The sequence below is a fragment of the Amaranthus tricolor genome, chromosome 4 (genome assembly GCF_026212465.1).
Source record: "Amaranthus tricolor cultivar Red isolate AtriRed21 chromosome 4, ASM2621246v1, whole genome shotgun sequence".
Lineage (NCBI taxonomy): Eukaryota > Viridiplantae > Streptophyta > Magnoliopsida > Caryophyllales > Amaranthaceae > Amaranthus > Amaranthus tricolor.
Genome location: NC_080050.1, coordinates 9,136,815 through 9,149,167, shown reverse-complemented (window position 1 = coordinate 9,149,167; position 12,353 = coordinate 9,136,815). Strand labels below are relative to the sequence as shown.

Sequence of the window (12,353 nt, the reverse complement as noted above, 5' to 3'; positions counted from 1 at the left end):
CTCCATCCTATTCAGCTTTAGTGTCCTATTTGATTGGATAAGTTTGCCAACATATTATTTCTATCATTAATATATATCTTTAATTACCAATAATTATAATTAAGAAAGTTGATATTAATAATTTTTTTATTGAAACAAAATCAAACAAAATCTAGCATGACTATATTATAAATTATAGATTAAGAATAAAATGCAATTTAAGTGTGATTAATTAATAGTGTCAAAGACAAGTGGGACACTTAAGGTGAATGTAAGGTAGTTTATAATAAGAGGTATTCATCAATTAATCTTATTTTATAATTTGTTTTTAAATATATAAAGATATATATAATCATTAAATAAGATCTTATTTGATTTGTTTGATGGTCGTGAATATCTTTATTATATCAACTTTCTATTATAAAACTAATACTAGTATTTCATAACCAAAAAGAAAGATCACAATAAACCGAAAAAAAAAGACAAAATACACTTGTATTCTGCAAAATCAAAGATAATGTTGCACATTAGCTTGAGTACCACAAAAAAACTAACAAAAATCTGCACACAAGCAACCTACACACAAACAACCTGTAACTTATCAAAACATTTAAATGGTTTACATTTCCACCAAAGTGCTTTGCTTCTTCAAAACAAAAAAAAAAGTGCAACTTCTAAGTAAGCTTCATTTAAATTAATTTATTTAAACAATATTTAGTATCATAACGCTATTAAAAACACAAACATTTAGCAAAGACACTTTAGTCATCCTTAGGAAGCTAACTCGCTCAACGAATGGGTGACGAACTTTTGTCTTGTCAGTAAATAAATGGACGCTAAATAAAATCCAACACCAACACGTTGCTAAAAGGGTGATGACCCTGACGACCGCCTCTTCTCGTCACCATCTTCCAACATATTTCAAAAAAAAAAAAATAGTGACGTTGCGGCCCCAATTTTAGAAAATAGAAAAAACATATTTTGTTCCTTGAGTATGATGCATACTTTTTAATTGTTCCTTAAAATTGTTTTCATTTGTCATTTTGGGTCGTTTTATTTATTGTTCCTCTAGAGAATATTTCTATTGATATTACAAGTATTGAACATGATTAATCTCCTTCATCCTCATTTTAATATTTTTTTAATTCTTATTGCCCTGAAAGGAGAGGCTATAAACCTCAATCAAGGATCACTAAATTAAGGTTTAAGTGTAGATTTTTGTTGTGTCAAGTATAAGAACCAAATATGCAAGTGTATGATGAATAACAATAATAAAGTGATAATCAAGATAAAGATTTTAAGGTGATTAACCAAACACGCGCTACATCCACCATCTAACTTAGGATTATATTAATGTGTTTAAAGGAGAGAATACAAAAACTTGAAGGAATTACAATGGAGTATAAATGTGGGGAAGAGAGGAGCTAAAATGGGGAGTATTCTTAAGCAAGAGAGTAGCTCACTATAATAAAACTTTGGTACACATATTAAGGGCCTAAGACAAGTTTATATATAGAAAGAATTAAGGCTTCAAGTAGCTAAAGGGACAGCAAGTAAAAGGAACAAAAAAGATCCAGCAGAAGCTTCCAATAGAACACGAAAAATACCCACTGTAGTCTCGCTCGATTTGCTGTTGGTCGAGCTTAGGTCGAGCATAGGGTCGAGCAACAGGTCAGTGTATGTCCTATTCCATGCTAAGCCTCTTTCATGCTAAGCCACGGTCTCCCATAACCCTGCACATTTATCCTAGGATTGATATTTACCCTTCAAACTTTTCACATGTCAAATATACTCTTCCAATAGTACATTGTACTAAGATACCCATACAAACCAAATCACAAACATGTGATATGTCCTGTTCTAACCTTTACTAATTAAAGTGATTAATTACCTTAATCATCATCTTGATTACATGGTGAACATAAGTCACCCTAATCCTAACAATCTCCACCTTGACTTGTATTCTCCAAGTCACAAAACATCACCTTCAAAGATCATTTAACAACACTCACAAAAATCTCTAGCTAGCAACATACTCAACAAAACAAAATAAACATGTGCACAACAATATACAAAAGCACATGTACTACAATGCCCTCTAAGGGCTTACAAAAGAGTATGAATCAGACACCAACCAAGTCCATACAACCCATGGAGTTGTTGGAAGATATTGAGATTACATTCTTGCCATAAAAAAGTATCAACATCACAAAGCTTGGTTAAGGTAGTAGCATCGCAAACCGAACTAAGGTTGAACTAAGTAGCTTATACAAGCCATCATCATCAATGGACCCTTTCAAGAACAACTTATGGTCCTTTTCAACCTTCATAACTCCACCTTCACCAATGCACACAAAACGTTCTTTATCCAAAGTACCAAGGGATATTAATTGCCTATTCATGCTTGAAACATGGAGGACTCCGGTCAATGTTCTCACAACACCATCAAACATAATGATCCTAACATTACCAATACCAACTATCGGACAACTAGCCTCATTGCCCATAGTGACTTTTCTTCCATCAACCTTTTAATAGGTTGAGAAGAAACTAGAGTTAGAGGTCATATGGCTTGAACATCCCGAATCCAAAACCCAAGAATCACCACCCTTGTACTCACTAGTCACAACAAGAGCACCAACATCAAAATCTTCCTCAACATAACTAGCCTCGACGGAGCTAGTTCCTTTGGACTTGCAATCATTCGATTGTTTGGATTTTAACTTTCAACAATCTCTCTTAAGATGGCCTTTCTTCCTACAATAATTGCAAGTCATACCTCTCTTGTTCCGACTTGGCTCCTTGACAAACAAAGCATCATTAGACTCAATGGACAACTTTTATGCAAATTGAGAATCCATAAGGTCCTTTTGTGTCAAGGCCTTTCTAACTACTCACTACACAATGTGTCTCTACCATACAATAAGGTCTCTCTAAAATGCTTAAAAGAAGGGGGTAGTGAACATGATAAGAGAATGACCAAGTCTTCATCATCAAGTGAAACATCAATATTTTGTAAATCCAAAATTATAGAGTAAAACTCATCAAAATGAGGTTTCATGGGCTTACCTTCTTGCAATCGGAGATCATATAATCTACTCTTTAAGAGTAATCGGTTCGTAACACTCTTGGCCATGTAGAGTGATTCCAACTTCTCCCAAATCCTTTTTGAAATCACCTCCTTAACAACTTCCCTCAAAACATTATTGGAGAGGCAAAGTTGTATGGCAGATAAAGCTTTTGCATCCATCTCTTCCCACTTAGCCTCACTAAGACCAATGGGCTTCCTCTCATCACCTTCAAGTGCCTTATGAACACCATTTTGAATCAAAATTACCTTCATCTTTACTTGCCATAAACTGAGATTTGTGTTCCTATCAAACTTCTCAATGTCTAACTTCATGGTTGACATCTTGGACTTCAAATGACCACCACTAGCACCTCAAGTAACCTCAAATAACTCTTGGCTCTGATACCAATTGAAAGGAGAGGTTATAAATCTCACTCAAGGATCACTAAATTAAGGTTTAAGTGTAGATTTGTGTTGCTTCAAGTATAAGAACCAAATATGCAAGTGTATGATGAATGACAATAATAAAGTGATAATCAAGACAAAGATTTTAAGGTGGTTCACCAAACATGGACTACATCCACCATCTAGCCTAGGATTATATTAATGTGTTTAAAGGAGAGAATACAAAAACTTGAAGGAATTACAATGGAGTATAAATGTGGGGAAGAGAGGAGCTAAAATGGGGAGTATTCTTAAGCAAGAGAGTAGCTCACTATAATAAAACTTTGGTACACATATTAAGGGCTTAAGACAAGGTTATATATGCAAGAAGTAAGGCTTCAAGTAACTAAAGGGACAGCAAGTAAAAGGAACAAAAAAGGTCCAGCACAAGCATCCAACAAAACACGAAAAATACCCACTGTAGTCTCGCTCAACCTGCTGTTGGTTAAGCTTGGATCGAGCATAGGGTCGAGCAACAGGTCAGTGTATGGCAGCAGCTTCAGTTTGTACTCCTTTCCTCTTTCATGCTAAGCCACGATCTCCCATACCCTTGCACATTTATCCTAGGACTGATATTTATCCTTGAAATTCTTCACATGTCAAAGATACTCTTCTAATAGTACACTGTACTAAGATTACCATACAAACCAAATCACAAACATGTGATATGTCCTCTTCTAACCTTTACTAATTAAAGTGTTTAATTACCTTAATCATCTTCTTAATTACTTGGTGAACATAAGTCACCCTAATCCTAATAGGCCCTCATATATTTTTCAATAACTTCATTTTAACATTTTTATAATTGTGATTTTTATTAATAAGAAGTGTAAAATAAAGTTCTCCAATTTAGAAAAAATCGTCCTGAATAATCCTACGTATTGCCCACCCGCTGTAAATAAATTCTACTTTAGATTTTTTTTTAATATTCTGATCTTTGCTATGTACTTGTTGTCAGCATACCCTGTAACTTGCTTTACCTGTTATCGTAGGTTATTTTTACTTAAAAAAAAAAAACTGCAGTTTTAAAGGTCGCAGAAATATGGGAGATGAAGAATGACCGTGATGCTAAGGTCAATCTCCCTCCTTGGTATTGATTGCTTAAATGGGACCAAAGTTCTTTGTAGTAGTAGATGAGTGTCGGATGAAATGGGTTTTTCAAAATTTTTTAAAGTTATTTTATAATAGGTAAAACAAGTTATAGGATATAAAATGCTAATAACAAATACATAGCAAAGGTTGGATTATTTGAAAATAATTTAAAGTAAGAATTATTCACAACAAATGAACGATAAATGAAATTATTTAGGACATTTTTTCCTCTAATCTAGAAGCCACATTTTAGAACAAGGGAATAAAACACTATCGGATAATCGATCATAATTCACAAGTTTTCAAGAATATTAATTTTGTTGACTTGTACAAGTCCAGTTAAAATAATATTAATTTTATTGAAGAAAAATTCAAATCAATAACCGTGATTTACAAATCACCACAAAAAAACAAAAAACATAATAATAAAATATATAAAACAAGAAAAGTATAAAACAAAACATCAAAAATCCCCCATAAAATTAGGCCACATAATAGTGATTTACTCTCCCAAATAACCTACCTAGACTCCCTTATTTTATAATCATTGATGTTTGCTATCAAAAATAATATATCTGACAGAAATTAGAAAACAAAATAAAAAAAAAAAGATAAAACTAACATAATATGTTTTTATTGAATTAATAATAAAAAGGGGGTTAAAATCCCCACTCTTTTTCCAGGTAACATCCATTCAACCTAATGCCAATGGCCAAAAGCTAACTCAACATTACCAAATCTTCTTTTCTACATTGAAGCATCTCAAATCTCAAAAGAATAAAAAAGTACAACTCCATCAATAAACCTCTACATGCCATTGCTTATTCTTCTTGAGCTGAGAAAGCTTTTCATCCCAACTCTCCCCCCTTTCCTCCGCGACTCTCTTGAGGGTATCTTGAATCCCGGGCATCATACCTTTCAGCCCACAGAAGTAAATATGTGCTCCATTGTCGAGCATCTTAAATATTTCATCGCTGTACTCTTCGATCTTATCTTGAACGTACATCTTTCCGCCCTTTTTGTTCTGTTGTTCTCGGCTAAGAGCAGTGTCATAACGGAAGTTTTCAGGGTAGTCTTTTAGATATTTGGTGAATTCATCATCGTATAGGAGACTGTCGGTATTGGCCACACCAAGGAATAGCCAGCTAAGGCCTTTGAACTTAAATGTGGGAACATCCTCCATGAACATACGACGAAGGTAACCTCTAAATGGAGCCACACCAGTTCCAGTAGCAATCATTATGTGGGTAGCATTTGGGTCCTCCGGTAATAGCATAACCTTGCCAGAAGGACCTGCAAAAACAGCATGTATGTTGTCAATACCAAAACCAAGAATTTCACTTTGGCATTGGTAAGGGAATTCACGTCGGGTAAGTTAGTTTGCCAATCACTAGAGTTGTTCATTCAGTCATCGGGTCAATTTGGGTCAGCTGTTTCGGGTTGGTTCAAAATCAGGTCTTATATCCAAATTTGTTTTTTACATAGTTTTGAGTTCATTTTGAGCTCGGGTCAATGTCGTATCCGGCTTCAATGTGGGGTGCATATCGGGTCATCGGATATGTTTTGAACACTTCTGCTAATCACACAAACGTAGCCTGCCAGAGCAGGTTCGGTGAGTGGGGCAGATGTTTCAGCATGATGCCACTGTCCATGGCCGCAGCATATATCAGCTCCAATCAGAGAAATCATTTACCTCAAAGGTTACCGACACCGATTAATCAGAAATCTCAAGTGGGCAAAATTTAAACACATTTGTGACTTGACCCAGGAACTCACACCAATCATATTGGTAGGTAACAGATGAAGATATGTTGGGCCAGGAAATCAGAGAATTTTAAGGGAAAAAAATAAACTCCATGAAAACTTCGTAACCCCAAGAAAGCATCATATGTTCCAAAAACTGTTCTTAAGTGAAACCAAAAATAAGAAACAGAAACAAACGACTTTAGAGAGGTGACGCATCATTTCCCAATAATTTACCAAGTGAACTTAAGTCTTCTAGGTTCTCAAGATTATAGCTGATTTAGAGTGGCTGACAATATCTTAAGACACTAACGTATTAGAACACGGAAGCATAATAAATAATCTAGGTTGACAATAATACATGCAACATACCAGTTATCTGGACCTTGTCTCCAGGCTTGGAATCGCAAAGGAAATTGCTGCATACACCCTTCTTTGCTGGGTCTTCTTTACCTGTTTCGGGATCATAATATACTGCTCGACGAACACATAAAGTAGCAGTCTTTCCGTCAAAATAGTCTCCATACCTTGTAGAGGCAATGGAATAGAGACGGACATTGTGTGGACTTCCAGGTTTCTTCGGGTTCTCACCCTGTTCAACGAATACCTTCAATTAGCTCAAAGTCTTAAACTAGTAATTATTATGAGTGATGTTCTAAATGAGTCGATATCTCCTCATGACAAAGGCCATGTCGATAAACTACTATCTATTTCACCAATGGCGTGACTTGCAGACTGAAATTTGTTCCTAAATACTACAACAAACAACTCAATCTCCCCACACCCACATGCCCTCGACCAAAAATAAAAACCCCCAGAAAACAAAATGCAATAGCCGAGCAAGAATAATAAAGTTGATGTACAAGAATAAATAAGTTTCCTTATTGATTATTGAATGTCTGCCGAATCAAAACCGAGACTTTTTTTTGTCAAATCAATATAATATATATCAACAAAAAAGTAGGGGGAATTTACAAAAGCTTAGTCTTGGTGAGATCCCAAGCTAAGATTCTGCTAAACAGGTCACCAAACCCACAAAAATCTACTCAAAGGCAATCCACCCCTAAAAAACCCACTCACCTAATAAGCAACTCTCTCAAATCATTATGCACTCGCACAACTCATCTAAAAATAATATTTTTTTTACAACATTTGAAATTGAGTGGTTAGTCGCCTCAAAATTTTTTTGGTTATGCTGTAAAAACAAGATATACACAGTACAAACCGAGACTTGATGCGGACACATACTACACACTCATACTTCTGGCATAAATATTTAATACTTCACCAATAAGTACACAGTAAAAACAAGATTTAACAAAGCCTACCGGTGGTATGATACCATAACTCTGTCCTTCCCAGTAGGGAACATTGCCACCATGATCAATGACAATATGGCATGTTTCCCCAGGAGCCTTAGGACCCACAAGCCTCTCAACCGAAACAATGGTTCCTGTGTAAGGCTCCTTGTTCTTGTACAAATGCAAAGGAGGTTCTTTAGCATCTTCAAACTCTAGAGGTGAAACCGGAATTTTGGGTGTAGTAGCTTGTTGCACAGACATGCATAATACTGACTGCTTTCTCAGTCTTAAGTTCTTTGCTTTCAGGTCCAATGTATAGGCAGGAGCCCATGTTTTACTGCCAAAGCTTACACTGTATGTCTGCAAAAGGAAGTGATATGTTACAGCTCATCCGCGAATCGCATTCAAAAAGTGTAAGCTTCGCTAGATAATAAAGAATCCATGAATGCAGAAAATGTAACACAATCTGCCAAACATACCTCCAAAGTAGAAATATAAATATAAAAGAAGCGAACATTCTTAGCAATATATTCAAATGATTGTTATGTATGTATAGCTAAATCTTAACTCACTATTCTGTCATTGTTTTTCATGGATCTTATTTAAGCACACTTAATCTTCAAAAACATTGATAACTTCCTATATACTTATATCTTTCAACTACTAAGGCATAGTGAACATGACCACAAAAGGCATTAATACTCATTGAATGTGACTATAAAAGCATTAGGAAAACTTGGGCACTGAAAGGTGGGAATGAGAATAGAAAGTTGGTGTAATTATTGTAAGAATATCTCTTGACAAGTTTAATAGTTATACATGTTTTACCTCAATCATATCATTTTCTTCACAAATTTCATTCTAAGCACAACCATTTGAAAAGATAGTACTAGGCTAGTAATGGAAAATTATGAAAAAAAAACTTTTATATGATCAAAATTTCATTACCAGAGAATGATACGACACATTTCACAAAAATTTATGTTACAAATCATTATCATTATCAACCTCTAATACCAACAACCAAACGGGCCGTAAGGTTTAACATAGAGCAGCATGCATCAATGTCTTTGTAACATCACATAAACTCTATCAACAAAATCTAATCAATCATAAAAGCTCATCAACCCGGACATTCTCAATGCAGCAGATTACTTGATAAAAAAAATTGAAAATACATCAAAAATCAATGATAAAGAATTTAAAAACTGTTAATAGCAAAGGCATCAATCACTAATGAATTGTAAATTAAGTTAAAATAAGGTGAGTTACCTTAAAGGCAGATCCTTTCACAGATGAATCATTTGTAACTGGGACAGCAACAGAGACCTAAATCAACACAAATGCATTTAACAAACGCTAATCAGATCTTAATCAGCCTAATATATAGAACTTTAGGTCTAATAAAAACCATCCATAACAATTCAACTAAAATGTTAGGATATTCTACATCTAAAAAGTGCAAGAAATACTCAAATGAAAAGGAAAGCTAAAGAAGAAAACAAAAGAAAAATAAATCTTTGACTTTTGTGGGGACTAACAAAACCCATTTCGATCAAGTGAAATTTAATCTCAAAAATGAAAAAATCAGAGATTTTTAGTCAAATTCAGAGATACCCATCACCAAAAAACTGATTAATTTAAGAAATAAAAACAACCCATCAATAAAAATGAAAACTTTCACACAACCCACAAATTAAATCCTCATTTCTTCAAATAAAACATGACAAAATGATTTTACAACAAGGGTTTTGTTCTACTGACCTTGGCAATTGCAGAATGAGACATGATCAAATTGAAGAATCAGAACAAGAGAAAAAGAAAGATGAATGAGAAGAAAGTAGAAGAAAGGAAGGGACTTTAACAAGGATAGTGACTGAGCCTTTGGGCAGCTGGAAGGGACAGATTTGCTGGCGGTAGAGAAGTAGAAAAATGCAAATTTGCTAAATTAGTGACCAAATCCGATTTCCAATAGACCAATTAGCAATTAGTTGGCAATTAGGAGTACCAAGCTTAAAGCCTAAGGGCCAACCAAGGTGACGTTTCATGCCATGCTTCCTTTATTTTGCATTGTTTTTGTTCATCCCTACTAGTCCATGATTTGTTTTGTGTTGGTAAAAAGCGTCTACGATTGACCCGATTCGGTATTTATTTAATTTTGTAACTGTTTTTGATTTGACCCTAATGAAAAATAGATTTACAATTATGTAAAAGTTAATGTTGTACAAAATTCGATTTTAAATCGATCCAAAATATTTAACTTGAAATCAAGCCGATCGCCCGAATGAACACCTTTAGTCTAACTATTTCTATGCTTTATTATACTCTCTATATCTCTAAGATTCTATACATCCCTAAGGTCTGTATATAAGATAGAATCTTGTATTTTATTTATGTAATTTAATATAATTTTTGCTTTGTAAACATAAAAATTTAATTATAGTTTATTACTTTAGAATTTATTGTTTCTTGGGAAGTAAAAATAATTACATAAAATATTAATTATTTTTCAATTTCTAGATTAGATTCTCTTAAAAAATTAAAATTATTAATAACAAATAAAATTTGTTAATTTTTATGTACAGCCCTTAGGGCTGTACATAAAAATTAACAAATTTTATTTATTATTAATAATTTATTGTAAAATTTTATTATTAATAAGAAAAAATCACCTGAAACAATGCAAATGTTTACTGATTTCCTCTTACAATAATATCTACTTTTGATTAGACATGAATAATCCTAACTACAGGGAATGTTTACTAAGAATTTACTAAAGTAACCTCTTACCTATAAAACAAGTTATTTTGTATAAAAAATAAAAAATAAAAACAAAATTAAATTATAAAAAAATTTAAAAATTTAAAAAATTAAAAAGAGAATCAAGTAAGTTTGTTTTTTGATTTTAACTTTTAAACTTTTAATTTTTTTGAATTTTTTTATTTTTTTAGCAATTAACATGTAAGAATCGGTTACCATTTGGGCAATAATGTTCATGGGTAAGTGATCCTATTGGAATTATACGTGGTTAATCAAAAATTGGAATTATTATAGGAAAATCAATAAAAAGTTGGATTATTTTGGATAATTTTTCCTATCAATAGTTTTTACATTGAGAAGAATCAATGAAAATTTCACTTGAATATAATTTATTTTATAAATTAAAAATAAAACTCAAATTAAAATCGGTTGATAAATATTGTCAAAAAGTAATCAGCTGCAACATATTAGGAACATGGGAGTATCAAACAAATGTTTTACAATAATTTATATCTTATTAGTTATGCAAGAAAATCATTTTGTAAATTGGTTTAACTATCTTATTCGTTTTGTTTTTTGAGATTTGTACATGGGATTTGTTCTTGAGATGGGAACTTTTTTTATTAGATTAGTTCTTTATTTTTGTTCTGAGATTTATTATGTTTCTGAAGTGTTGCACTTGAGGTTCGTTTTCTGGTTTGTTGGTTTAAATATCTTCATCATTTTTTTTTAGTTTGTACATGAGATTAGTTCTTATGATGCCATATTTATTTATTTATTTTTAATCAGTTCTTTTATTTTTTTCTTGAGATGTTTTGTTTGAGGTTCGATTTTTCTTATATTGTTTTAGATCTGTTCATCGTTTTTTGTGAGATTTGTACATGAGGTTTGTTCATGACATGGGATCTTTATTTTTTTTCCTTTTGATCAATTCTTCATTCTTGTTTTGAGATCTTCGTTTGAATGTTGGTTATTGTTTACATTGTTCTCAAATTAGTTCCGCCATTTATTTTTCTATATATTGAAAAAAACTTTCTGCAGATGTTAATGATTATTGTATGTATATCCCTAATACATATGATGACGTTTATTTTAATGTTGATGGTGAGTATGTATCAATTTCTATTCAACCTTATGTCATTGATAGTTTTAATGTACCATATGTTCTTCACCAAAAGGTTTCAAAAATAAGGAGCATATATTACTATCACTTGGGACAATTTAGCAAATAGATAATTGATCTCCTTCATAGCAAGTATATTAATGGTAAGTTGTATATGATAAATCTATCCTAATGTTAGCCATGTTGCACCTATTGATTGTTCATCATCCAATTCATCTTCTTCTACCACTAAAGGGACTAGAATAACATTTCTTGAGTTGCTTGAGAGACCGTCTCTTTGAGAGACGTAGATCAAGCCCAGCCCATTAAAGATTAATTTCTACTTATTGTATTCTTAATGTCTACTTACATTATCTTTAATGCTTACTTGTCATATTCTTAATGCCTACTATCAATATTTTAAATATCAACTTATATTATTCTTAATGCTTACTTACAATATTTTAAAAAATATATAGGTAGCAGCTCTGAAAGAGACCGTCACTCACAAGTGTTTAAGTTACCTCCAATTGAAGCATGCAATAAGACACCACTTAATTGCAACTCTTGTCCACTTAAATCTTTCCTTTTCTTTTGATTGTCATTATCTTATGGAACTTTAGTATTAGTAATGTTGCTATCTTGTTCAATTAGAGTTCCTTTATAAGTAAATTTCAATTGTATGTTGTGTTCCTTTTTTATTTAAAGAGGTGCATAGTTTACATGTTCAACATGTTCAAAAATTAAAAAGTTGAAGCAAAGTTTTCATACCATTTGTTTCAATTGTTTGTGAAGAAATAATGAAAGGTAATTTCATACCAAAACTAGGGCTGCTGATGTTAAGATTGAAATTGGAATCAAA

General features: G+C 32.7%; 1 protein-coding gene across 1 annotated transcript; it reads right to left on the bottom strand.

The window, feature by feature from the left end:
- Positions 1 to 5,203: 5,203 nt before the first annotated feature.
- LOC130809752 (ferredoxin--NADP reductase, root isozyme, chloroplastic-like) lies at positions 5,204 to 9,804 on the bottom strand. The gene is made up of 5 exons (XM_057675541.1): positions 9,394 to 9,804; positions 8,902 to 8,958; positions 7,657 to 7,989; positions 6,701 to 6,920; positions 5,204 to 5,878 (listed from the first exon to the last, which is right to left on the bottom strand). The coding sequence occupies exons 1-5, from the start codon at positions 9,415 to 9,417 to the stop codon at positions 5,382 to 5,384; spliced, it is 1,131 nt and encodes a 376-aa protein (XP_057531524.1). The 5' UTR covers positions 9,418 to 9,804; the 3' UTR covers positions 5,204 to 5,381.
- Between the last annotated feature and the right edge of the window lie 2,549 nt (positions 9,805 to 12,353).